The sequence below is a fragment of the Conger conger genome, chromosome 14, assembly GCF_963514075.1.
Source record: "Conger conger chromosome 14, fConCon1.1, whole genome shotgun sequence".
NCBI lineage: Eukaryota > Metazoa > Chordata > Actinopteri > Anguilliformes > Congridae > Conger > Conger conger.
The window spans coordinates 1,884,275-1,911,722 of NC_083773.1; the positions used below are offsets into that span (position 1 = coordinate 1,884,275).

Sequence of the window (27,448 nt, forward strand, 5' to 3'; positions counted from 1 at the left end):
ACAAAACAAAAACAAACGGTCCTCATATTTACAGAGAAAAGCTAGTCAGAGACAGGATTGCCAGCATGCAGACAGAGCTTGGAATGACAGAAGTGCACTACAGGAATGGAGGCTAAATGTCTTTAGAACAAATCTGAATGACTTCAAAAAAAAAAAAGTGAGAACTGGGGGGTGGAAGAGTTGAAGTTTCCAAGTTTCCTACCGTGTTCGTACACGTACACGTACACACACACACACACATCTGCCCTGTAAATTGCCGAAACAAACCGTTTTGCCAGGCCACGTCCAATGGAACCCCTGATGTAAACACCCGCCCCACCCCACCCCACCCCATTGATTACTGACCAGTTTGGATAGACGTTATGGGATTCGCCTTGACGACGGCATATCGCTACATGTGCATCAGGAAATGGGTGGTGAATGCTGGCAAAGGCATTTGTACAAAGAAGAAAAAAGAGAAGAGGGGGGGATGGGAGGAGTGGATGGGGAGAGAAGGGGTGTGGATGGGGGGGGAGAGAAGGGGTGGATGGGGGGGGAGAAGGGAGGGGAAAGGAGGCAGAGGGAGGCGTGTGGTCTGATGCCATCAGCACGAGAGCACAGGGAACGCTTTAAATGTCAAACGAGCCATCTTCCTTCCCCCCTCCAGGTCAGCTGCTGCACATGTCCTTGGTTAAGGAGCGCCTCTCCGGTCGTGGATCCCCATCTCACAGTTCATGCTGAACACCTTTAATCACTGGTGTCGGGGCAACATGTGAAGCCGGCCTGTAGCGTAGTGGTTAAGGTAAATGACTGGGACACCAAGGTCGGTGGTTTGAATCCCGGTGTAGCCACAATAAGATCCGCACAGCCGTTGGGCCCTTGAGCAAGGCCCTTAACCCTGCATTGCTCCTGGGGAGGATTGTCTCCTGCGGAGGATTGTCTACTGCTTAGTCTAATCAACAGTACAACTGTACAACTGTACAACTGTACAACTGTACAGGGGCGGCATGGCTCAGGCAGTAAGAGCAGTCGTCTGGCAGTTGGAGGGTTGCCGGTTCGATCCCCCGCCCGGGCTGTGTCGAAGTGTCCCTGAGCAAGACACCTAACCCCCAAATGCTCCCGACGAGAGCCCTGGTCAGGGCCTTGCATGGCAGCCAATCGCCGTCGGTGTGTGAGTGTGTGTATGAATGGGTGAATGGAGAAGCATCAATTGTACAGCGCTTTGGATAAAGGCGCTATATAAATGCCTGCCATTTACCATTTACATCGCTCAGGATAAGAGCGTCCGCCAAATGCCAATAATGTAATGCAATGTAATGTGAAACACAACGCACGTACGATTATACCAGTTAAAAATGAATTCAAAATACCTGTAAAGGTTTTCGTATGTAAATAGTTTTTTTGTAAAAACTTTTGATGTCAGTTGTTCAGTTCCCCCAAAAGGAGGTGGGGGTACATGCATGCTAGTATCAGTTATATTCATTTATACCAATGCAATTACGCGATTGATATTATGAAACCGTGTTCAGCGTGGAATTTAAGGGCCGTTACGTCGTAAAACCTAGACATGCTACATGGCAAGCAGCAAGCGAGCAGAGAAAATCTGAAATGGGGAAAACCCACTAAACCCCCCCCAAGTGTTTGGCGGAGGCTACAGTGTTTGGCGGAGGCTACAGTGTTTGGCGGAGGCTACAGTGTATGGCGGAGGCTCCAGTGTTTGGCGGAGGTTACAGTGTTTGGCGGAGATTACAGTGTATGGCGGAGATTACAGTGTTTGGCGGAGGCTCCAGTGTTTGGCGGAGATTACAGTGTTTGGCGGAGGCTCCAGTGTTTGGCGGAGGCTACAGTGTTTGGCGGAGGCTACAGTGTTTGGCGGAGGCTCCAGTGTTTGGCGGAGGCTCCAGTGTTTGGCGGAGGCTACAGTGTTTGGCGGAGGCTCCAGTGTTTGGCGGAGGCTCCAGTGTTTGGCGGAGGCTCCAGTGTTTGGCGGAGGCTCCAGTGTTTGGCGGAGGCTCCAGTGTTTGGCGGAGGCCGTTGTCACTCACTTTTCTGTTCCTCAATGACTGCAGGGCCAGTTTCTCAGTCATTTCGCTCATGGGCATGGCGTTGGGCAGGTCCTGTTTGTTGGCAAACACCAGCAGCACGGCATCGGCCAGCTCATCCTCCTGCAGCTGGGGGGCAGAGGGGCAGAGGGGCAGGAGGGCATTAGCAGAGCAGAAACCACACGCACTTTCACTGTCAGACACGCACATCAGCGCCACAACTAAACTCAACACGTCAGCCTACTGCATGTGGCCCAGAAATAAACACACACAGACACACAGGCCGCAGCACAGACACACACACACACACACACACACACACACACACACACACACACACCGCAGCAGAAACACACACACACAGGCCGCAGCACACAGACACACACAGGCCGCGCACACACACACACACACACACACACACGCACACACACAGACACAGACACAGACACACACCGCAGCAGAAACACACACACACAGGCCGCAGCAGAAACACACACACACAGGCCGCACACACACACACACACACACACACAGACACAAACTCTCACACACACACACACACACACCGCAGCAGACACACACACACACCCCCAGACACACACACACACACACACACACACAGGCCACAGACGCAGACAGACAGACAGACAGACAGACAGACAGACAGACAGACAGGCGCACAGACACACACACAGGCCGCAGCGCACAGGCCACTCACTCACTCACTCACTCACTCACTCACTCACTCACTCACTCACTCACTCACTCAGCGACAGACAGACAGACAGACAGACAGACAGAGACAGACAGACAGACAGACACAGACACACAGACACACAGACACACAGACACACACACACACAGGCCTTAGCATTCACACTCACCATCTTCTGCAGTTCCTCAGCAGCCTCCTGTGTACGCTCGCGGTCGTTGCTGTCCACCACAAAGATGAGACCCTGTGGCACAGACACACACACACAGACACACACACACATCTTACAACTCCGGGCCAAAGATTAAAGGGCTTCCAAACCAGCACTACTGCTGGGCTGATGACCGATAAAGGCCAGCTCCACCCGCACCACACTGCAGAACCGCCCGGAGAGGCGCCCCCTTTCAGCCCCGCTCACACCTTCCGTGACCTGCCCCACAGGTGCAGCGCCTAACGCAGCCAAATCATCAGGACCTCCAGTCACAAATCAGCCCAGAAAGCCCAAAATGTATTCCGCAGCTCAGGCCCCATTAATCTCCCTCAGGCCTGACCAGCTCTGGTAAGAAAGCAACATTGCCACAGGATACATGCAGGGGAATGCACATTGTGTTTGGACTCTCCTAAGGTACCGGCACTGATACCAGCGGACTAGCAGTCGTCTCATTGGCTGAGGAGGGGAGAGCAGTCGTCTCATTGGCTCAGGAGGTGAGAGCAGTCGTCTCATTGGCTCAGGAGGTGAGAGCAGTCGTCTCATTGGCTCAGGAGGTGAGAGCAGTCGTCTCATTGGCTCAGGAGGTGAGAGCGGTCATCTCATTGGCTCATGAGGTGAGAGCAGTCGTCTCATTGGCTCAGGAGGTAAGAGCAGTCGTCTCATTGGTGTGCGAGTGTGTGTGTGTGTGAATGGGTGAATGAAAAGCATCAATTGTATAAAGGCGCTGTATCAATGGCAACCATTTACCAAGTCACAGGCACTGTGTTAAATGGGGAGAGGGCTGTGCTGGGAGAGAGAGCTGGGCTGGGCTGGGAGAGAGAGCTGGGCTGGGCTGGGAGAGAGAGCTGGGCTGGGCTGGGCTGAGACTGTGTTCCCATCATCCTCCCCGTCTCCCCGGCCTTAATACACCCCTCCCAGCAAGGGCAGGAGAGCGAGCGGGCCAGAGACGAATTCAACATAAACGACCCCTTAAGATGGTCTTCACACCGGTCTCTATCTGCGGGATTATTAGGAATTTGGCCACGGGGCGATTCACCGCAGCCAGCATTAAAGAGAAGCTCAATTCATTTTGTCCTGCAGACCCTCACACACCAAGCAAAAGGTTGCTGATCTCCGTATTGCTGCCTTATACGCTCTTCACCAGCTGCCTTACTCCCACTATAAACTATTTGAGCCAAAATCACATTCATTTCAGAATTTCTAGCCATTTGGTACATCCTTTTGCTTTAATGGCAACGTGCAGGCAAGCGGGCAGGTAGTCCACAAATTTGTGTAAAACCTGATGATTCATGCTATCCCAGCATTACAATGTTACAAAGAGCATCCTGTGATGTTCCTGAATGCTCAGCTTTTGTCAGTCTTCAAGTGCCCAGATTGATGTTCAATGGGGTTGAGGTCAGGAGATTGTGGATTGTCCAGCACTCCTTGCTCTACTTTGGTCTTCGAGTTGTTCTTGCATCGCTTTGAATTAGCTTTGATTTGTTTTATTTTTTTTCCCAAAATCCTAAAACATTTCCCCCCCGATTTTCAATGTGGTCTTCAGACTTCCTAAACCTAAAATTATGGGGGGCGGGCCACAGTGGGCCACAGTGGGCCACAGTGGGCCACAGTGTCTGCAGTCGTGTGTAGTTTTATTTCAGTCAGAAGCACCGGAAAACAGGCTTGTGGATTCTTCTTAGCCATTCAGTAACTTACGTGAATGTGGAATTTCTGCCAGTCCTGGATTGGTGTGCATTTCAGTGACTTTCCCAAGAGGGTACAGTTACCTTGTCTTTGAGTGCAGGAGTCAAAGCAGATTGTTCCAGAGATACAGAAACGGCCTTAATATCACTAACATCCCAGTGTTCCTCAGATGTGTATCAGTAGGGAACAAAGTCCCAGGGGCACGGAACCCTGCCGGGGCAGGAAGGCGCGCGAAGGCCAGTTAAACCAGACCAGAATAGCAGCTACACTTCCTTCCCATACTGGCCCTGTCAGGCCCGTTCCACCCTGCTATGAGGCTGGCGAAGGAGCTCCTGTTCAAGGAGGACAGACAGACCACCCTCTGCGGTCCCTCACCACCTTACACGCAGAGCGGCAGACAGAGATGGGATCACAGTAGAAACACACAGGGGGGAAGGGCAGAGGGGCAGACAGAGATGAGATCACAGGAGAGAAAGTCGGGGAGGAAGGGAGTGGTTCCGCAGGCACGGAGGGGAGGCGCTACTCATCTGAGAACAATGTGTGAACAAGTTCACGCTCTCCTCCACTGTCACAGTGAACTCCCTCACATCCTTACTACAGTACAGAAACTGAGTGCAGGAAGACAACACAGTGATTAACTATGATGCACAGCCCAGTGCAGACAGCACAGTGGTTAACTATGCTACACTGTAGGAACCTCAGACCTGGGCCAGTGAACGCACAGTGCAGAAGTTCAGGTGCACGCTTGCGGTGACGGAAACGCTGGCTCTCACGCAGGTGGCAGCGAGGCAGGTGAGCTCACCTGAGTGTTTTGGAAGTAGTGCCTCCAGAGAGGTCTGATCTTGTCCTGGCCTCCCACGTCCCACACCGTGAAGCAGATGTTCTTGTATTCTACGGTCTCCCCGTTGAACCCTGAGCAGAACACACACACACACACACACAGAGCACGTTAAAAAATAAATAAATTACCAGACATGCAATGGCTAATACACCATAATGCACCACAATGCTTTATCCTGTAATATTGTTTTGCTTCCTTTTTGAAATTGTACAAGATGAAGGAGATCCATTGTGCGTATGTATGTGTGTATGTGTGTGTGAGAGAGAAATCTTGATTTTCTCAAATTTAAATTTTGAGTCACTTCATTACAGTATTTCAAAACACACGTTACAGACGATTAGTAGACTGGAACAAAAAAAGAGAAGGCTGGAACACTAGCTGGTGGAGTCCCATTCTGCTGCCACCGGAGAAGCTCTTACCATAAATTAGGCTAAATTGCCTGTCGGAATGTGCCAGTCTATCCTGTACTTATTCCGTTCAATTTTCATTCCAAACACGGGGATGTGAACGAGAAAGGTTTTTTTATAATGTTGTCACCAATATAGCCTACTTAGTTTAGTTCATAGCTGGTTGAATTAACACGATGGGCATTGTATGTTCGATTTAGAGAGACGTGTTTTTAATAGAATGCAATGATTTGGTTTAAACCTGTAGCCAATTACTTGTGGTCTTGTATTCATGGTATGCGTTTTACTGTTGATGAAATATGCGTGTGCTCAATGAGAGCATGTAGCACATTTTTACCTATATGATTATATTGGAGAATTGTGTCATTGCTTAACTATTTAAACTGGTTTAGCTCGTGGGTCCTTCGCTTACGGCCATACCACTCTGAATACGCCCGATCTTGTCTGATCTCGGAAGCTAAGCAGGGTCGGGCCTGGTTAGTACGCGGGGGCCAGCCGTGTGTAGGTGTAGAGCCCTACGATGGTCACCACGGCTCGAATCCGCCCTTTGCCAAACCATGACATAAATAATGGAAACTATTTCCTTGTAGAATTGTCCCATAATCATGTTTGTCGTGTCATTATATCTCCAGCTCCATTTCACTATGGATAGGAAATCCTTTCTGCCATCATTCTACTTAATAGTTATCTATTTAGTTTAGTCTAGTTTGGCTCTGTCCCCCACTGTTCACTCTGAACAATATGGGATATGCAATTTGTTTAAAGTACATTGTTTTTAATGGCTGTTATTGTAACTCTGAGAATGTTTTTTAAATTTTTTTATTTTATTGTTTTATAATTTTAACAATTGTTAAAATTAGGGATATGTTACGGCCCCCTGCTCTGTGCTACTTATTCTGGCGTTACTTCACAGGTGCCTAGTGGGTGGAGTACCAGGTCATTTGCGCAATTGGGAGCACCTGTGACCAGATGTTAAAATGTACCTGACTCTTGCCTGAAGGAGGGAACTCTCTTCCCACGTACCTGTTGGTTCTTTTTGGGTTTGCATGAGACAACATTGCTTCAGCATACTTTTCACACATCCACTCACTCACACTACTGATGCAACTGACTTTCACACTACACATTTTTGTTAACTGCTTATTTCAAATAAATTTGACCTTGTTTTTTAAATGCGTCAGTGTGCGTCTCCCTCTTTGTCACGGCCAATGAGCCAGGTCGTGACCGATAATGAAGTACATAATAATATCAAGCAGGAAATAAAATGAAAGGTAGGCAGCTGGTTGGATTGGGTAAAAGTTTTTATGGCAACTGAAGGAGAACAATATTTTCACATTGTCTACTATCCATGCACACAGATACAGACAATTGCCAAAATATCCACTCACTGAGAACTTTATTAGGAACACCTGTACACCTACTTAGTCATGCGATTACCTAATCGTGGCAGCAGTGCAATGCATAAAATCATGCAGATATGGGTCAGGAGCTCCAGTTCATGTTCATATCCACCAATAGTGATTTTGACTGTGGCATGATTGTTGGTGCAAGGTACGAGTATTCCTGTAACTGCTGATCTCCTGGGATTTTCATCCACAACAGTCTCTTGAGTTTACTCAGAATGGTTGCGAAAAACAAACAAACATTCAGTGATCAGCAGTTCTGCAGACGGAAATGGCTTGAGGATGAGTGAGGTAATGGAGAAGGGCCAGACTGGTCTAAGCTGACAGGAAGGTCACAGTAATGCAAATAACTGCACATAACATCAGTGAACAGATCTCTGAACACACAATGCGTCAAACCTCTAAGTGGATAGACTACAGCAGCAGAAGACCTAATACGTCTAATAAATACCCAATAAAGTGAGTGTATATTTTCAAATAGAACATGCAAAATATGTAACTGAGGTGAAGGGTATAGCTTATTAAAGTACAGAACCGTATAAACATATTTACACTTACACAATGAGGCAACATAAAAGTAGTACAGTAGTATGTATGTGAAAATAGCAGTGTATAACAATATGTGGAAAGTTCTACATTAGATGTAGAACTGACATTACATCACTACTGACATTAGATCAATGATTGCAATTTATTACATACACAAAAAAAGATTACAATGTTATATACAGTGCCATCCGTAATGTTTAGGACAAAGACATTTTTTTATTTGGCTCTGTTCTCCACAATTTTAGATTTGTAATCAAAAATGCATATTCTCAGCAAATATTGAAGGGCATGTTTACAGACTTTGGTTTCACCATATTGAAATTACAGTGTGTTTTATATATAGTAACAATAAACATCATATTTTTCTCGGCTTTTTCTTGCCTTTGGTTTGTATTATTGTTGGCATTAAACATGAGGGCCAGAATGTCCAAATTCCAATGAATGTCAAGGAAGCCATTGACTGAAAAATTAAAATAAAAAGTCTGTAATGTCTGCTTTGTTATGCCAAACCTTAGGTGTAACAAAATCAACTGTTTGGAACAGCATTAAGGAGAGAGAACATGTAATGGGGCATAGGGCATGGCAAGCCAAGTAAGACCTCTACAGCTGATAGCTGAAGAATTCTCATCATAATGAAGAAAAATCCCAAACATGTGTCCAACCGATCAGAAACACCCTTCAGGAGGCAGGCGTGGATGTGTCAGAGACTACTGTCCACAAAAGACCACAGTCATGTCTCAGTGGGTCACAGACTTCAACCAGTCATGCATACAGAAAATATGCAGTAAACATGACTGTAATTTACATCACATAAATATGTCCCAAACATTATGGTGCCCTGAAATGGGGGATTATGTATAAAAAGTGCTGTCATGTCTACATGGTGAAACCAGAATGCATAAAAATACCCTTTAATAAAATATGAGAACTTGCACTTTGAATTGTTTGTTTATGAATATAAAATTGTGGTGTACTGAGCTAAATTAATGTTTTTATCCCAAGCATTACGGAGGGCATTGCATATTACAATTCTTATGAACATAAAAACACAACAACAGCAACAAAAATATCAATGAATAACTATATATTGTTGTTTGTAACAACATTAGCATGGTGGATATGCATAGGTATTAAAGGAGACTGGGCTTGGGACTGGGGCAGTTGGAATAGCCAGGGCAGGAGGGAAGGTGAAGGCTGGGTCTCCTGAAGTACTGGTATTGTTCCGATTTTGCCAAGGACTTCACAGACCTCTTCGGAAGTACATCTGCGCCTACCTGGGAGAAAATATAGACGCCTCCACATGCTGATCACCTGGAGATATCAAAGTAACATTAGTTATCAAATGTATGAAAGTAACCAAGAGACCTGTACTAATTATACTGTGTGCCTAATTATACTGCAATGCCTGGCATTACAGTCATTGTTGTACTAAACAAAGAAAAAACAGAACAAAAAGTATATGTATTTACTGTACATTCATATAATTTAAGGTAACATGGGTGTAAATATTGTATAATATAATAATTGTGGAAACTGCTCTATTATTTAAGTACTTAGCTGGGCAACTACATAATATGGGCAAGTTAACAACAACAACAACAACAACAATAATATATTAATGGAAAATAAAGGAACATATACCAAGATGTCTGAATGACAGTAAGTTAGGCCTATGTCAATAAACAATTGGCAGTGAAATAAGAGCAACAATAATACATTTTATGTCTAAACCTTCACAAATCAAACGTGTATACAAATTGTCAATACTATTAATGACGGTGATATTTTAAAACCGTAAAGTGATCGCATGTTAATGTAGCTGGCTACGACGTTGAGAAACAGACATGCAGAGACATTATCCCGTTTACCTGTAATTTTCCCACAGAAAAAACGAACAATTGGAACATTCAAAATAACAATAATACATCGGGAATACCTCAACAACATAAATATCATTCGAGGACCCGTTAATAGTTAAATAATTATCTAGATAGACTTACCAAAAGGAGCCCAGGGAAATGATTCGCGCCAGCCGATTTCGAATAGTTAAGGAATCCGCACTGTAAGGACGTCATTCGTTTTTCTCGGAACAGCGCCGCAATATCAACGTGCGGCCAAGAATATATCGCATCCGAAGTGATAAGAACTTCCGTTGAAAATGAATGGGAAAAGTTAAGGAATCCGAACTGTAATGACGTCGTTCGTTTTTCTCGGAAGCGCGCGGATGGGAGACCGCCTGGGAATACCCGGTGCTGTAAGCTTTTTTTCCCCCACAGGAGGGCGCTATTTAGCTAGGTATCGGATGGAAACTAACGTCACACTTGGATGCAGGGAAATTATACTTCGATTCAGCCGCTATCAAAATCAACAACCGTGTGCCCCTTATTTTCACCTTAAAAAAATAATAATAATACCCAAAAGTCTGCTCAAAAGATCTTCTAATATCGCTCTGCTGCAGGCAGGTGGAGCCAATCAAGCAATTAGCAGCTCATTCAGGCAGACATCCAAATGACAGGGAGAGAGACACAGGATCACCAGCAAGGGGAACTCAAAAAGGCCCAGGCTGGTCTACAGAGTCCCCGAGGTTGAAGGAGGACAGAGAGAGGCCTGTTCATGCCCATCCAAATATACTGCGACAACACTGGCGCACGGAAGAGGCGACGGGTAATGAAATCGGACGGGATGCGGTTTTACCCTCCAGAACCTCCAGGCTGCGTTGGTTTTCTGTGGCCCTGCTCTGGCCTGTGTCCTGCCCAACACCTTCAAATCTGCCCACTTATCGTTTTACTCACACACATTATTGTGATATTCACTGCAGTCTGAATGAGAATAAGAACATAGCACAATTCCCTCCTGGTATCAATAAAGTACAGTCCATGTATATTTGTGTAGGAAAGTACCCTGTCTTTTCACGAACGGTCTATTGCCGCACAGATCACCTGGCGGTCATTACTGTTGATGCTGAATTTGAGACGGTAGTTAATGGTAACCTTACCCACAAGTTTAACCTCAAACGCATCTCTGTCGCTTACAGCTCAACAGCACTGAGGTAAAAGTGTCGACGAGGACACGTTATTGATTTGACATTTGATGCGATGCAATTGAGCTCAAGTAAATTGCTTAAGTTTGACGGCAAAACATTTATATTATGCTAATTAGTTAACTATCTATAAATTAGGCTAAATTGCCTGTCGGTATGTGCCGGTCTATCCTGCACTTATTCCGTTCAATTTTCACTCCAAACACGGGGATGTGAACGAGAATGGTGTTTAAAATGTTGTAACCAATAAAGACATTTTATAGCCTACTTAGTTTAGTTCACAGCTGGTTGAATTAACACGATGGGCGTTGGTATGTTTGATTTAGAGAGACGTGTTTTGAATAGAATGCAATGAACGTACGAGTGATTTGGTTTAAGCCTGTAGCCAATTACTTGTGGTCTTGTATTCATGGTATGCGTTTTACTGTTGATGAAATATGCGTGCGCTCAATGAGAGCATGTAGCACATTTTAACCTATATGATTATATTGGAGAGTTGTGTCATTGCTTAACTATTTAAACTGGTTTAGCGCGTAGGTCTTTCGCTTACGGCCATACCACTCTGAACACGCCCGATCTCGTCTGATCTCGGAAGCTAAGCAGGGTCGGGCCTGGTTAGTACTTGGATGGGAGACCGCCTGGGAATACCAGGTGCTGTAAGCTTTTCTTGCTTTTTCCCCACAGGAGGGCGCTATTTAGCTAGGTATCGGATGGAAACTAACGTCACACTTGGATGCAGGGAAATTATACTTTGATTCAGTCGCCATCAAAATCAACAACCTTGTGCACCTTTTTTTCACCTTAAAATTAATAAAGAAATAATACTATTCATATTTTGAAATAATTTTTCAGTCTCTGTTGTAAGCTTTTTTTTGATGAGAGATATGTTCATTCATTAGCGCACAGTCCGTGTTCATTGTGTATTTTGGAAGTATCTGTATGAATATTCCATTTCAATGAAGTTTCGAAGATGTGCTTACGTTATTTTCATAATACTAATACTTAGTCTGGTTTTCACTGTAATTTAATCTCGGAGGGAGAGTTCTACTGACGAGCTTCATGTGCACATGCGCAGTGTGAGACCACGTCAATGCAACCTTCTCGTTCCATGTCATTTATTTCCGTTGTAAACCTTCCGATTTACACAGAATACCAGTGGGATTATAAACGACCCTTGATATATCGTGAGAAATAAATATGAATCGTTTATGACCAGTGACCTACTATATTAAATATTACTTGACTCTCGCCTCTTCCTGTGTGGATGATTTCGAAAATGTATGCTGCGTGGCATTGTGGGAAATACTAAAAATAGTATTTCTAGGTGAAAATACAAATAACGGTCACCAGTATTGGGGTTTACGTATAGGAAATCGGTCACTGTGCAGAATCATTCATTTGGCGCCGTTGTCAGTTGAGCGAGTGGGAAGATGTGGTCCCCGTATGTGTGACAGGGAGGGTGTGGAGTAGGGACTGATCCCGAAATGTGTACAACTCATACTTACCTGGCAGGGGAGATACCATGATCAAGAAGGTGGTTCACCCAGGGCGAGGCTCAGCCATTGCACTCCGGTTGTGCTGACCCCTGCGAATTCCTCAAATGTGGGAATCTCGACTGCATAATTTCTGGTAGTGGGGGACTGCGTTCGCGCTCTCCCCTGATATTCTGGTTGACAAAATAGACTGTTTTGTTATATATATTTTTTCTCCTTCTAATTTGTCCAACTCTTGTGTGAATACTTTATTTCATGTCTGTATGTGCAAGTGGGTTTTCTGTGTAAAAGTGCCTATTTATTGTGTGTTGATGGGGATCGGATATTGATTTATATGTTTTCCCGATTGGTCAGACACCTATTTTCACTTTTGATTGTGGCGATGCTGTAGCTTCTGAAATATTTGTAATAAACATGCTTTATTTTCACTGGCATTAGGAATACATGCTATCTGAAAAAGATTGTCGCAGTTCAAGTGGACATGTTGCTCATTACTTGTGTCGTTTTTAAACATAGGGCACATATTTTGATAGTGTTAAGAACATATGCGTAATGATTAATGCGTAAATTATGCACCAAATTGTAACAGAAATGCGCTTAAGTTAAGTTGCATTGCTTCTTTAAAATATATAACCAGTGTTAGCTAGCTAGCTAGACATTATGCAGAATTGCCTGTCGGTATGTGCCCTTCTATCCATTCAATATTCCGTTCAACTGTCTTTAAATGTTCAGTCCAAAAACGGGGATGTGAACGAGAATGGTGTTTAAAATGTAACCAATAAAGACGTTATAGCCTACTTTGTTTAGTTCATAGCTGGTTGAATTAACACGATGGACATTGGCATGTTTGACTTGTAACCTGTTTGTTTGTAATATAATACTTATATTTTGAAGTAATGCTTCAGTCTCTGTCGTAAGGTTATTATTTTATGAGAGAGGTGTTACGTTAATGATTCACTGGCGCACAGTCTGTGTATTTTGTGAAGTATATTAATATTCAATGTGAATGAAGTTTCGATGATTTTCATAATATTAATACTTCGTCTGGTTGTCGCTGTAACTTCATCTCGGAGGGAGAGTTCGATTGACGAATCCATTCACAAATCTACGCACATGCGCAGTTTGACCGCGTCAGAACAGCTTTCTCGTAATTCATTTCCGTTGTAAACCTTCCGATTTACACAGAATACCAGTGGGATTATAAACGACCCTTGATATATCGTGGAAAAAAATATTAATCGTTTATGACCAGTGGCCTACTATATTAAATATTACTCGACTCTCACCTCTTCCTGCACGGATGATTTCGAAAATGTATGCTGCGTGGCATTGTGGGAAATATTTTTAAAATTAGATTTTTGGTGAAAATAAACAACGATCACCGGTCGGGTTGACGTAACGAAATCAGACATTGCGCAGAATTCTTAATTTACATCCCGAAATGTGTTTGCAAAGATGTCGTTAACTATTTTATTCGTATGGCAGCATCATTATGGAATTGTTAACTTTAGCCAACTCAGTTAACGTCTGTAGTTAGTAATCTCGCATCAAGCCTTGCACAGCTATCACTAGCAATTAATTGTGGTGCGACTACAATACATTACTTTACATAGGGACCAGGGAACAAACCCAAATGGGTTTTTTTTTTAAATCCCTGTGCACTTGGGCACATTATATGCAAATTTATATTCCAAATCACAAGTCTGGAGAAATGGGACAGCAGAAAAAATAAACCAGGAAGCCCAGAATTCAGGTGCGGTCGACTTCGTTCAAAGGATGAAGCAAGAAGATCGTCGGCCAATTTGCACTGCCCTTGGCGCGGGACTTATTCACTCTTCTACTCGAAGAATCAGCAAAAATACTGTATTAATCACAATCACGTTCTGCCAATCGCTCCCAGAATGCAGCAGCAGTACTCCGTTATCACGTCGGATTAAGTGCAGTTATCAAGGTACCGAGGGATCCAAAATCACAGGCAAGAGTCTCAGCATTACTTTTTCAATCGTTTTATTAGGAATTATAATGGTAAATGGGAATATGATAAAGCTCATATTGGAAAGTTATTTGATCCAAAAATTACAAAATCACAGGGAAATAATATCCCGAATGAAGCTTCCAATTCCAGTGGCAGACATGGTGATTAAGATTTTAAACAAGATTTTAATTAATCTGATAATAATAATAAAATAAAAAAAAACTATTAAAACATGGTTGTGGCTTAACTTGGAAACAGTTCTAATAACTTAAAACGCATACTTATCCAAAACCAAATCTTTCGTGTCAATGAGGTGTCGGAAAGTAAGCAACACACTCTTATTCCAGGCCTCTCTCTCTGCAGCGGGGCACAGAAATCGCACTTGAATCTTGGAATGATAAGCAGCCATTGCAAGAAGAACAGACAAAACAAAAACAAACGGTCCTCATATTTACAGAGAAAAGCTAGTCAGAGACAGGATTGCCAGCATGCAGACAGAGCTTGGAATGACAGAAGTGCACTACAGGAATGGAGGCTAAATGTCTTTAGAACAAATCTGAATGACTTCAAAAAAAAAAGAAAAAAAAAAAAGTGAGAATTGGGGGGTGGAAGAGTTGAAGTTTCCAAGTTTCCTACCGTGTTCGTACACGTACACGTACACACACACACACACACATCTGCCCTGTAAATTGCCGAAACAAACCGTTTTGCCAGGCCACGTCCAATGGAACCCCTGATGTAAACACCCGCCCCACCCCACCCCACCCCATTGATTACTGACCAGTTTGGATAGACGTTATAGGATTCGCCTTGACGACGGCATATCGCTACATGTGCATCAGAAAATGGGTGGTGAATGCTGGCAAAGGCATTTGTACAAAGAAGAAAAAAGAGAAGAGGAGGGGGGGATGGGAGGAGTGGATGGGGAGAGAAGGGGTGTGGATGGGGGGGGAGAGAAGGGGTGGATGGGGGGGGAGAAGGGAGGGGAAAGGAGGCAGAGGGAGGCGTGTGGTCTGATGCCATCAGCACAAGAGCACAGGGAACGCTTTAAATGTCAAACGAGCCATCTTCCTTCCCCCCTCCAGGTCAGCTGCTGCACATGTCCTTGGTTAAGGAGCGCCTCTCCGGTCGTGGATCCAGGCCTAGCTCTTGCTACTGAGCTGGGTGGACAGCCAGTCCAGACCCTCGTACAGGCCCGATCCCTGAGTGGCACAGGTGGCCTGGACGTACCACTGGGGGGGGGGGGGGGGGGGGGGGAGAGAGAACACATCATTACATTACATTAATGGCATTTGGCAGACGTACAGTTGGTGAGACAAAGCAGGAGACAGTCCTCCCCTAGAGCAATGCAGGGTTAAGGGCCTTGCTCAAGGGCCTTGCTCTTATTGTGGCTATGCTTTTGGCTATGCTAGCTGCAGCACCACCTCTGCGTGGATAAGGCAGGATTCAATTCTGCCATTGTGCTGAACCCATCAGGAAGGATACCTGGTGTGCCCCATCTCACAGTTCATGCTGAACACCTTTAATCACTGGTGTCGGGGCAACATGTGAAGCCGGCCTGTAGCGTAGTGGTTAAGGTAAATGACTGGGACACACAAGGTCGGTGGTTTGAATCCTGGTGTAGCCACAATAAGATCCGCACAGCCGTTGGGCCCTTCAGCAAGGCCCTTAACCCTGGATTGTCTCCTGCTTAGTCTAATCAACTGTACAACTGTACAGGGGCGGCATGGCTCAGACAGTAAGAGCAGTCGTCTGGCAGTCGGAGGGTTGCCGGTTCGATCCCCCGCCCGGGCTGTGTTGAAGTGTCCCTGAGCAAGACACCTTACCCCCAAATGCTCCCGACGAGCTGGTCAGGGCCTTGCATGGCAGCCAATCGCCGTCGGTGTGTGTGTGTGTGTGTGTGTGTATGAATGGGTGAATGGAAAAGCATCAATTGTACAGCGCTTTGGATAAAGGCGCTATATAAATGCCTGCCATTTACCATTTACATCGCTCAGGATAAGAGCGTCCGCCAAATGCCAATAATGTAATGCAATGTGAAACACAACGCACGTACGATTATACCAGTTAAAAATGAATTCAAAATACCTGTAAAGGTTTTCGTATGTAAATAGTTTTTTTGTAAACTTTTGATGTCAGTTGTTCAGTTCCCCCAAAAGGAGGTGGGGGTACATGCATGCTAGTATCAGTTATATTCATTTATACCAATGCAATTACGCGATTGATATTATGAAACCGTGTTCAGCGTGGAATTTAAGGGCCGTTACGTCGTAAAACCTAGACATGCTACATGGCAAGCAGCAAGCGGGCAGAGAAAATCTGAAATGGGGAAAACCCAATAAACCCCCCCAAGTGTTTGGCGGAGGCTACAGTGTTTGGCGGAGGCTACAGTGTTTGGCGGAGGCTACAGTGTATGGCGGAGGCTCCAGTGTATGGCGGAGATTACAGTGTATGGCGGAGGCTCCAGTGTTTGGCGGAGATTACAGTGTATGGCGGAGGCTCCAGTGTTTGGCGGAGGCTACAGTGTTTGGCGGAGGCTCCAGTGTTTGGCGGAGGCCGTTGTCACTCACTTTTCTGTTCCTCAATGACTGCAGGGCCAGTTTCTCAGTCATTTCGCTCATGGGCATGGCGTTGGGCAGGTCCTGTTTGTTGGCAAACACCAGCAGCACGGCGTCGGCCAGCTCATCCTCCTGCAGCTGGGGGGCAGAGGGGCAGGAGGGCATTAGCAGGGCATTAGCAGAGCAGAAACCACACGCACTTTCACTGTCAGACACGCACATCAGCGCCACAACTAAACTCAACACGTCAGCCTACTGCATGTGGCCCAGAAATAAACACACACAAACACAGGCCGCAGCACAGACACAGACACACACACAGGCCGCAGCACACAGACACACACACACCGCAGCAGAAACACACACACACACACACACACACACACACACACACACACACAGGCCGCAGCACAGACACACACACACAGGCCACACACACACACACACACAGGCCACACACACACAGACACAGACAGACACACAGACACAGACACAGACAGACAGACAGACACAGGCCGCAGCACACACACACACAGACACACACTCACTCAGGCCGCAGCAGACAGACAGACAGACAGACAGACAGACAGACAGACAGACAGACACACACACACACACACACACACACACACACACACACACACACACACACACACACACACACACACACAGACAGACAGACAGACACAGACACAGACACACACACAGACACACACACAGACACACACAGACACAGACACAGACACAGACACAGACACACACACAGACACAGACACAGACACAGACACAGACACAGACACAGACAGACACAGACAGACACAGACACACTCAAGCCGCAGCACACACACACACACACACAGACAGACACAGACAGACACAGACAGACACAGACAGACACAGACAGACACAGACAGACAGACACAGACAGACACAGGCCGCAGCACACACACACACTCACTCAGGCCACAGACACACAGACACACAGACACAGACACACAGACACACACACACAGACACACACACACACACACACACACACACACACACACACACACACACACACACACAGGCCTCAGCATTCACACTCACCATCTTCTGCAGTTCCTCAGCAGCCTCCTGTGTACGCTCGCGGTCGTTGCTGTCCACCACAAAGATGAGACCCTGTGGCACAGACACACACACACACACACACACATCTTACAACTCCGGGCCAAAGATTAAAGGGCTTCCAAACCAGCACTACTGCTGGGCTGATGACCGATAAAGGCCAGCTCCACCCGCACCACACTGCAGAACCGCCCGGAGAGGCGCCCCCTTTCAGCCCCGCTCACACCTTCCGTGACCTGCCCCACAGGTGCAGCGCCTAACGCAGCCAAATCATCAGGACCTCCAGTCACAAATCAGCCCAGAAAGCCCAAAATGTATTCCGCAGCTCAGGCCCCATTAATCTCCCTCAGGCCTGACCAGCTCTGGTAAGAAAGCAACATTGCCACAGGATACATGCAGGGGAATGCACATTGTGTTTGGACTCTCCTAAGGTACCGGCACTGATACCAGCGGACTAGCAGTCGTCTCATTGGCTGAGGAGGGGAGAGCAGTCGTCTCATTGGCTCAGGAGGTGAGAGCAGTCGTCTCATTGGCTCAGGAGGTGAGAGCAGTCGTCTCATTGGCTCAGGAGGTGAGAGCAGTCGTCTCATTGGCTCAGGAGGTGAGAGCAGTCGTCTCATTGGCTCAGGAGGTAAGAGCAGTCGTCTCATTGGCGTGCGAGTGTGTGTGTGAATGGGTGAATGAAAAGCATCAATTGTATAAAGGCGCTGTATCAATGGCAACCATTTACCAAGTCACAGCCACTGTGTTAAATGGGGAGAGGGCTGTGCTGGGAGAGAGAGCTGGGCTGGGCTGGGCTGAGACCGTGTTCCCATCATCCTCCCCGTCTCCCCGGCCTTAATACACCCCTCCCAGCAAGGGCAGGAGAGCGAGCGGGCCAGAGACGAGTTCAACATAAACGACCCCTTAAGATGGTCTTCACACCGATCTTTATCTGCGGGATTATTAGGAATTTGGCCCTGGGGCGATTCACCGCAGCCAGCATTAAAAAGAAGCTCAATTCATTTTGTCCTGCAGACCCTCACACACCAAGCAAAAGGTTGCTGATCTCCGTATTGCTGCCTTATACGCTCTTCACCAGCTGCCTTACTCCCACTATAAACTATTTGAGCCAAAAATCACATTCATTTCAGAATTTCTAGCCATTTGGTACATCCAGCTTTTGCTTTAATGGCAACGTGCACGCAAGCGGGCAGGTAGTCCACAAATTTGTGTAAAACCTGATGATTCATGCTATCCCAGCATCCTGTGATGTTCCTGAATGCTCAGCTTTTGTCAGTCTTCAAGTGCCCCGATTGATGTTCAATGGGGTTGAGGTCAGGAGATTGTGGATTGTCCAGCACTCCTTGCTCTACTTTGGTCTTCGAGTTGTTGTTGCATAGCTTTGAATTAGCTTTGATTTGTTTTGGTTTTTTTTTCCAAAATCCTAAAACATTTCCCCCCCGATTTTCAATGTGGTCTTCAGACTTCCTAAACATAAAAATATGGGGGGCGGGCCACAGTGTCTGCAGTCGTGTGTAGTTTTATTTCAGTCAGAAGCACAGGAAAACATGCTTGTGGATTCTTCTTAGCCATTCTGTAACTTACGTGAATGTGGAATTTCTGCCAGTCCTGGATTGGTGTGCGTTTCAGTGACTTTCCCAGCAGGGTACAGTTCCCCTGTCTTTGAGTGCAGGAGTCAAAGCGGATTGTTCCAGAAATACAGAAACGGCCTAAATATCACTTCCATCCCAGTGTTCCTCAGATGTGTATCAGTAGGGAACAAAGTCCCAGGGGCACGGAACCCTGCCGGGGCAGGAAGGCGCACGAAGGCCAGTTAAATCAGACCAGAATAGCAGCTACACTTCCTTCCCATACTGGCCCTGTCAGGCCCGTTCCACCCTGCTCGGAGGCTGGCTAAGGAGCTCCTGTTCAAGGAGGACAGACAGTCCACCCTCTGCGTTCCCTCACCACCTTACACGCAGAGCGGCAGACAGAGATGGGATCACAGTAGAAACACACAGGGGGGAAGGGCAGAGGGGCAGACAGAGATGGGATCACAGTAGAAACACACAGGGGGGAAGGGCAGAGGGGCAGACAGAGATGGGATCACAGTAGAGAAAGAGTCAGGGGGAGGAGAGAGTGGAACTGCAGGCACGGGGGGGGTGGTCTGTATGTGGGCGGGGAGCCGGCCGTCCCACAGGGCCCACAGGCCGTCCCACAGGGCCCACGGGCCCCCCTTTAAAAGGGAAACGGACACAAGCCGAGCATTCCCACTTCCAGGGGCTTCATCAACGCAGGACGAGGTTTGAGAGACGTACACTCTGGATAAGAGCGTCTGCCAAATGCCAATAATGTAATGTAATGTAATGAGGTCACCAAGAGTCTTTCTGAACTGGGTGAGCAGCACTGAAAAGAACACAGTGGCCGTTGCGATTGTGTTTTCGGTGCCTGCAGAAACATTGTCTCAACGTGGTGGTGAGCTGTCCAACGTCCGGCACCCCCCCCTACCCCTCGCTCACTTCCTGTAGCGCTACGCGTCTGAGAACAATGTGTGAACAAGTTCACGCTCTCCTCCACTGTCACAGTGTACTCCCTCACATCCTTACTACAGTACAGAAACTGAGTGCAGGAAGACAACACAGTGATTAACTATGATGCACAGCACAGTGCCGACAGCACAGTGGTTAACTATGCTACACTGTAGGAACCTCAGACCTGGGCCTGTGAACGCACAGTGCAGAAGTTCAGGTGCGCGCTGGCGGTGACGGAAACGCTGGCTCTCACGCAGGTGGCAGCGAGGCAGGTGAGCTCACCTGAGTGTTTTGGAAGTAGTGCCTCCAGAGAGGTCTGATCTTGTCCTGGCCTCCCACGTCCCACACCGTGAAGCAGATGTTCTTGTATTCTACGGTCTCCACGTTGAACCCTGAGCAGCACACACACAAACACACACGTGAAAAAATGAATAAATTACCAGACGTGCAATGGCTAATACACCATAATGCACCACAATGCTTTATCCTGTAATATTGTTTTGCTTCCTTTTTGAAATTGTACAAGATGAAGGAGATCCATTGTATGCGTGTGTGTGTGTGAGAGACAAATCTTGATTTTCTCAAATTTAAATTTTGAGTCGCTTCATTACAGTATTTCAAAACACACGTTACAGACGATTAGTAGACTGGAACAAAAAAAGAGAAGGCTGGAACACTAGCTCGTGGAGTCCCATTCTGCTGCCACCACAGAGAAGCTCTTACCAATGGTGGGAATCGTCGTCACAATTTCCCCAAGCTTCAGTTTGTAGAGGATGGTGGTCTTGCCAGCAGCATCTAAACCAACTGAGAAGGAAAATAAGACAATTACCACACAGGACAAATGAAAGTCTGCAAATTCCAACATATCTGCTACAGTCAATGTCCTCCATTTCAGAAGCAATGCACAAGATAAAATGACTGTGCATAGCTCATTTACATGAATACAAAAGACAGAACTATGCAACCAAATTCCCAGGTATATCTCTGGCATCGTGCTCCATCAAATCTCAGCACCGATGCTACAAATAAAAAGAACTCAACCACAAGGAGGTGCAAGGGTTGGTAAAAAATATATTCAGGCTTCAAGCAGCTGCAAAAAAACAAACATCAAATTCCACAGACTTGTGCATCGACAATGTGAACTGAAACACGAGCAGGGAAAGGGAAAAGCACCGTGTCGAAATGTTATAATATTCATCGCAGCATCGTGAAATCAATATTCCGCTTGGTCGTTCTTCAATTCAAACATTGGGCTACAAGTCAAACATTGGTCTCAAACGCAAACTTGAAGGGAATGTTGACTTTCCTTGGACTCAGTCCATCTGTACCCAATTTCCTGTTTGGCGAGTGACACGAGTCGAGTGCAGTCGACAAACGTTAAGTGAGTGGAGCTCAAGGCAGACAGCCATAGCCACGTTAAAGTTACCATCCCCAATTTAGTTAGGAAAACTCCCGCATTCTTGACATTCCACATTTGTAAGCAGGCAGTTAGTCGTCTAGGTGATGGCAACAAGGAAACGTCTAAAATTAATTGGCTAACGATACAAAAAGAAAACGTGCAATATTGTTGGCGATCTAGCGACAAATTAACAACTAATGTTAGCTAACGTGAACCAACATAACGGCCCTGAATGAAATGCTTGTCATCAAATCAGCTGCCGCTATGCACCATTAACAGTTAGCTTAGCTAGCTAAGTAACACTCAGAAGTAGGCAGAGTAACTTAGCTATAATTTAATCTTATCTACATTTAGTCAATTTACCTAATCGTATCACCGGGCCAGATTCGGTGTCCATTTTCATCGAATTTGTAGCAGAGGGCTGGCATTAACAAACAGTAAGATAATCTCAAATCATGCTAACGTAGCATTAGCTCGCAATCTTAGCTAGCCAAAAGGGTTATTGAACCGCCCAAATTGCTACAAGACTACTTAGATTAAGCACAGATTGTAGCTAAAACGTTCTATTCCTCATGTCACGTCCCGTCTAACGTTGAGTTACTACCTAGTTGAGCTTATGCTAGTATATCTATGCTACTTAGCAAGCTAGCTGCCACATGTTACTTTTTCTTCAATAAAGTTACTGCCAGCTAACTTTGGTTGCCAAGTACACTTTTAGTGAACGGCCTATTTATCTAGTAGCTAGCTAATCAACTATTCTGCCAAAAGCTAGCTAAATTAGCCACAAAAGTCAAACTTCAAAATTAGCAATCGCGATAATTAGCTAGCCGCTCCTCAGGGTAAAGTTGTAGCCAGCTGCTAACGTCAGCGAAGTTATTGAGGGCCCAAAAGATGCAAAGCCAGTTAACGACTACAGAAAAGTTGCGTCTCCCTGAAAAGTTCACAGCAATGAATGTTAGCTAGACTAGCTAGTTAGAGCTAGATAGCTCACGTTAGCAAGTTTATTTTGGCCAACATTACAGTGAAACAAACAGGAGGGCGGGCGTTTTCCAGGCAGCAAAAATGCAGTTGCCTGTTATTTTAAACCTGTCAGCATCACTAGATACTACAGTGCCATTGCTAACAATTAACTAGCTCCATAGTATATAGCTCACATTCCTCGCGTTAACAAAAAAAAAAGAAACTCACCCATCAGGATCCTCATTTGTTTCTTCCCAAAAAGACGATTGAAGAGAGAAGATATTGAGAGGCCCATCTTTGTCGCCAAATCAATTTAGCTAGAGCCAACTAGCTAGCTACTTGAAATTAAACTGCCTTTCTAAACAACTTGCTTTTTGGATGTACCGGCTCGCGGTTCTTTCACCTCGTTCAGCCCTCCTAATCGGCACGTTTTCTATATATCTTCTGACCGTACCCAGTTAAGAATCAAATGGGAGATACTGTTTATATAAACTAAGACGGAAGAACCGCAGGGATGGATTGGGCTACGTTGCGTGAATGAAGCAGGCTGGGGCTTTTCGGGTCGGTCTCGCTCGCTCTCTGCCACGTCACGTTCTTCAGCAGCAACTCCAACGCGTACAAAATGACGTCACGGGTGCCACATCCCTACATGCATCGCACCGATTCCTGAACCCGTTCCACAACAGGAAGTAACAACACACAATTGAAGTGTACTTAAAGAAATGATTTAAAAAATAAGTAAACTATTTATAGTTTCAAAACGGTGTTACTAATATAATAAATAATGTATTCTCTATACAGCCGGTTAAACACACAATCGATTAGTCTTAGAATGTGTCATATATAAACCCTGACAAGATATTGAAACCTGAAAAAATGCAATCATGGGATGCTGTCTATTCTACCATCCTTTCAACTGTACGTAGGTATACAGTGCAGTCCATAAGAGTTTGGACAGTGACACATTTTGTCGTTTTCACTTTGTATTCCAGCAAACAAAAATGTTCTTACAACCATATCTCTTGCTCGCTGTTTTATGCATGAGCTAATGATAACAACTTAACACGCCTGTCCAAGAAACAGTGGCGCCACCACACTTTCCACCGTTCACCCAAAATGGATGTAAAAAAACCTCAAATTACAGCTAAAAGTCTGCACTTTAACTCCGTAGTCATCGTTTAATTAGAAATTCAGTGTGCCGGAGCACAGAGCCAAAACAACAAAAAATGTGTCACTGTCCAAATAAATGCAGACTGCACTGTATGCGCTGTATCTATATTAAGTTAAGACACATGGATGTGTTATTCTGCAAGAGATGGCCTATATCTGTAAAATTGAGTTGGAATACTCCTAGACGAGAAATCCACACATTTACTCTTGAGCAAAATCCGGGGCATCAGTCATGTTACCAAACCAACCTGTTGCTCATGCCATGACTCATGCCTCCGTCCTTCTGGGTTTGATTGTGAACTACTAACTGCCCTTTGAAAAAGATTGGGCCTTATTGGGACTCACCAGATTTTCCCAGGACATAGTGGCACACTAACATTTTTTTTTTTATAACACAATATAATGTTGGACTCAAAAGTTGGATATTATGGGTCGGTTTCACAGACACAGATTAAGCCTAGTCCTAAACTAAATTCTATTTTGAATGGAGATTCACCAAACAAAGCTGAATTCAGTCCAGGATGAAGTGTAATATTGTTCAGTAAAACCAGACCAATATGTGAAGAGACTGTGAGGCTTCACGACTCCCTTAACATAACAGGCAAAACTGCCTATCCAGTGTCCAGAGGTTAAGTTTGGAGGTTCTCCGTTTTTGGTTCTGGTGAAGCAGATGTGCCCATTTTTAGAGGGTAGCAGAATATAAGATGGGAGTGACATTGGCTCAGGCAGTAAGAGCAGTCGTCTGGCAGTTGGAGGGTTGCTGGTTCGATCCCCCGCCTGGGCTGTGTCACGGTGCCCTGAGCAAGACACCCAACCCCTAAATGCTCCTGACGAGCTGGTCGGTGCCATGTGTGTGTGTATATGAATGGGTGAATGAGAAACATCAATTGTACAGAGCTTTGGATAAAGGCGCTATATAAAAGTTCTTTTTCGAGAGGATGGTACGCACGATGGGCAGCAGAGCCTCCAGCAGCCCGAGCCTCACAACCTGTGAGGCCCTCAGGTGAACCAAGTCTGCCCAGATTCCAGGGATTTGCTTTGCTTCATAAAATAAAGGTTTGTCACTTTTCACTCCTCATTGATAGTAGGGTAGGCCGCACTCCAGTTACAGATGGCCATTCAAGGCAATTATAAAAGCAACACATAATTGGTTAAAATGAAATATTCAACAAAACTAATCTCACAAACCCTAACCTCCCTATTCAGAAGCTGTGGAGCAGGGATCTCAAACTCAAATTATATTATGTGTCCTAGCACTTCTGTAAGTGCTTAATTTAAGAAAACGATTCGCTAAAATGTCTGCAAATGTTGTTTCCTTCGCCTAAATTGGCTGCCAATTGAAAGGAATAAAGAGAAACCAGCAGAGGCTGGAGTTGGAGACCAGTGTGGCAGATCTGGGGTTGAGATTAGGCTTCCAGTCGGGTCTTGTTGCATGGTGGAACTGAATAAAACGGCGAGGGCCTGCTTCAAAGGCAAGTTTTGAATTTAGAAAATAAATCAATCGTCACCGATATTACAGACTTTTGACATTGAAGGCTTCAAAGCTCAAGTCTGGCTCATATCTGACACCTTGTGGTCTTCTTGTAGTACTGCATCCCTCACTCATCTGCACCCTTTCGTCCGTAACGGGCAGGGCATTTTAACAGGCTTTGACATACAATCAAACATATTGTTAAATATATGATCAGACATACCAGCTGCAATCATTAGAAAAAACGTGGAAAGAAAACACACATCTGATCTTCTAGTTGTCACTTTATTCCTATACAGTAAAAAATACTTTTCTTCCATGAAAGTGACGGCAAGAAGTTACACAGTGACAATTGCTGTACAAATGTTAAAACCAAAGTACAGAGCATAAGTGGTTATGGCTTCAATACAAAAGGATCAATAACATGAATAAAATCTTAATGCCAAAATACTGAGCTGTCCCCATGCGATGTGCTGCCTCTTGTGCTTCTGTTAACATCAATTTCTGCCGTTTAGTAAAGGAGTTAAGCACCATAGTCTGTTCAGGATGTCAAACTGTAACCACAGTACTACCACTATAACTAACAACAACAACTCCATACTTGCTGCATTACTGTTGTTGTCGTAGTTATCAAATATTCTAAATAGGTAACGACCATTTTAAATACTCAAGCAGACCAGCAACTCAGTTACAGAATAACGTAGTATGAGAATAGATCTCTCTCTATATATATATATATAAAATTCAAGCATCTTTAAAATAGGTTTTAACTTTAAAATATAGAACTATAGTGGTTGTCCAACAACCAAGTTACAGGTCCCCGTGCCAGCCAAAGGCGAATCTGAACCGAAATGTGTCGCGTGACGATGTTTGCCCGATTCCCTGCACGTGGCCTCATACAGAGACCGCTTCGCTGTCAGACCGCCCTCCAGAGCCGGAGGCTGGAGTCTGTTGTGGATAAATGTCACAAGGGAAATTCATTCATTTGTAATTGCACCGTTTCTTTTCCCAAAATCGAGTACAATTTTAAGCATTTGAAGCAACACTAAAATTGTTGGAATCTTTGGTTTCATTACCAGCATTTCAAGCCTTCCGAATTAAAATGCAGGGCTGGTCTCTGAAAAATATTTTTGTCAAAACATTTCCGTTTGTTTCACAATATGTCTACATGCAGAAATTCTAGAAATTATGTTGTTGTTGTTTTTTTGGGGGGGGGGGGTTTTGGCAATTAGTCTGTGAAATGTATCGGAGGGAAACTTTAGCTGGGCGTGGAAACAGAGAAAATGCTTCTGAAATGCTTCCTCTGTCTGATGGTCCAGCCCCCAGCAAGCTTCCAAATGTTAAAAGGTTAATCAGCGTGGTGTTAGTATTTCCACACATTTAAGCATAAACATTGTAGATTTATACGCGTTCCACATTCCTTCTGCATTACATCCCAAAAGGGAAAATGAAGCTCTCTCGGTTCAGCAGGCAATTATGAAGCATCATGACGATGCTGTATTTCATACAGAATAAACATCATCAGTTGCAAAAGCAGATTGAAAACAGGCTTACTGTTCATTTCATGATGATTACTCTACACTGAAAACATAATAATTAGCAAAATAAGCACTTGAATAATAATAATAATCTAAACTATAAGCACAAGTCTCAAACCTGAACACACTGAAATGAAGTCAGAAATTGAAATTAGTATCCAAACTACGACCCAAGAAATCAGGTTAACTGTAACCGTGTGTCTTAAGTTCCCATTTCAGAGCCAAATCAGGAAAACGGAGTGGATCCACAGTTCTCCAGGAACACAGGAACAGGGCAGGGAATGGAATGGAATGGAAGGCACAGGAGTTGCTGGAAAGTGACCTTTAACCCTTACAAACAAAGCAATGCAGAAGGCTTACACGGTGGGGCACCATCGAACACTCTGTACATTGTGGG

General features: G+C 45.1%; 2 protein-coding genes and 2 non-coding genes across 4 annotated transcripts; 2 read left to right on the forward strand and 2 right to left on the reverse strand.

Annotated features, from left to right (window-relative positions):
* Window positions 1–1,820: 1,820 nt before the first annotated feature.
* On the reverse strand, window positions 1,821–5,956 carry LOC133110060 (ADP-ribosylation factor 4-like). The gene is made up of 4 exons (XM_061219927.1): window positions 5,908–5,956; window positions 5,430–5,539; window positions 2,906–2,977; window positions 1,821–2,150 (listed from the first exon to the last, which is right to left on the reverse strand). Exons 1-4 carry the CDS (start codon window positions 5,954–5,956, stop codon window positions 1,821–1,823), a joined length of 561 nt encoding a protein of 186 aa, XP_061075911.1.
* Window positions 5,957–11,411: 5,455 nt separating this feature from the next.
* LOC133110772 (5S ribosomal RNA) lies at window positions 11,412–11,530 on the forward strand. Its single transcript, XR_009704911.1, has one exon. It is a non-coding gene; the product is annotated as a 5S ribosomal RNA (ribosomal RNA).
* An 834-nt stretch (window positions 11,531–12,364) lies between these two features.
* LOC133110799 (U1 spliceosomal RNA) lies at window positions 12,365–12,528 on the forward strand. The gene has a single exon (XR_009704932.1). It is a non-coding gene; the product is annotated as a U1 spliceosomal RNA (small nuclear RNA).
* A 1,822-nt stretch (window positions 12,529–14,350) lies between these two features.
* On the reverse strand, window positions 14,351–23,484 carry LOC133109380 (ADP-ribosylation factor 4). The gene is made up of 6 exons (XM_061218705.1): window positions 23,101–23,484; window positions 21,237–21,317; window positions 20,796–20,905; window positions 17,983–18,054; window positions 16,906–17,031; window positions 14,351–15,567 (listed from the first exon to the last, which is right to left on the reverse strand). Exons 1-6 carry the CDS (start codon window positions 23,165–23,167, stop codon window positions 15,478–15,480), a joined length of 546 nt encoding a protein of 181 aa, XP_061074689.1. The 5' UTR covers window positions 23,168–23,484; the 3' UTR covers window positions 14,351–15,477.
* Between the last annotated feature and the right edge of the window lie 3,964 nt (window positions 23,485–27,448).

Excerpts from the sequence above, each read along its gene's own strand:
- LOC133110060 (XM_061219927.1), bottom strand. The coding sequence starts at position 5,956 with ATGAAAATTGAACGGAATAAGTACAGGATAGACTGGCACATTCCGACA. Across the intron at positions 5,540-5,907 it reads AGACTGGCACATTCCGACAG|GGTTCAACGGGGAGACCGTA; the intron begins GCAATTTAGCCT and ends TGTTCTGCTCAG. Across the intron at positions 2,978-5,429 it reads ACTACTTCCAAAACACTCAG|GGTCTCATCTTTGTGGTGGA; the intron begins GTGAGCTCACCT and ends TCTGTGCCACAG.
- LOC133109380 (XM_061218705.1), bottom strand. The coding sequence starts at position 23,167 with ATGGGCCTCTCAATATCTTCTCTCTTCAATCGTCTTTTTGGGAAGAAA. Across the intron at positions 21,318-23,100 it reads ACAAATGAGGATCCTGATGG|TTGGTTTAGATGCTGCTGGC; the intron begins GTGAGTTTCTTT and ends TTTCCTTCTCAG. Across the intron at positions 17,032-17,982 it reads CTGAGGAACTGCAGAAGATG|CTGCAGGAGGATGAGCTGGC; the intron begins GTGAGTGTGAAT and ends TCTGCCCCCCAG.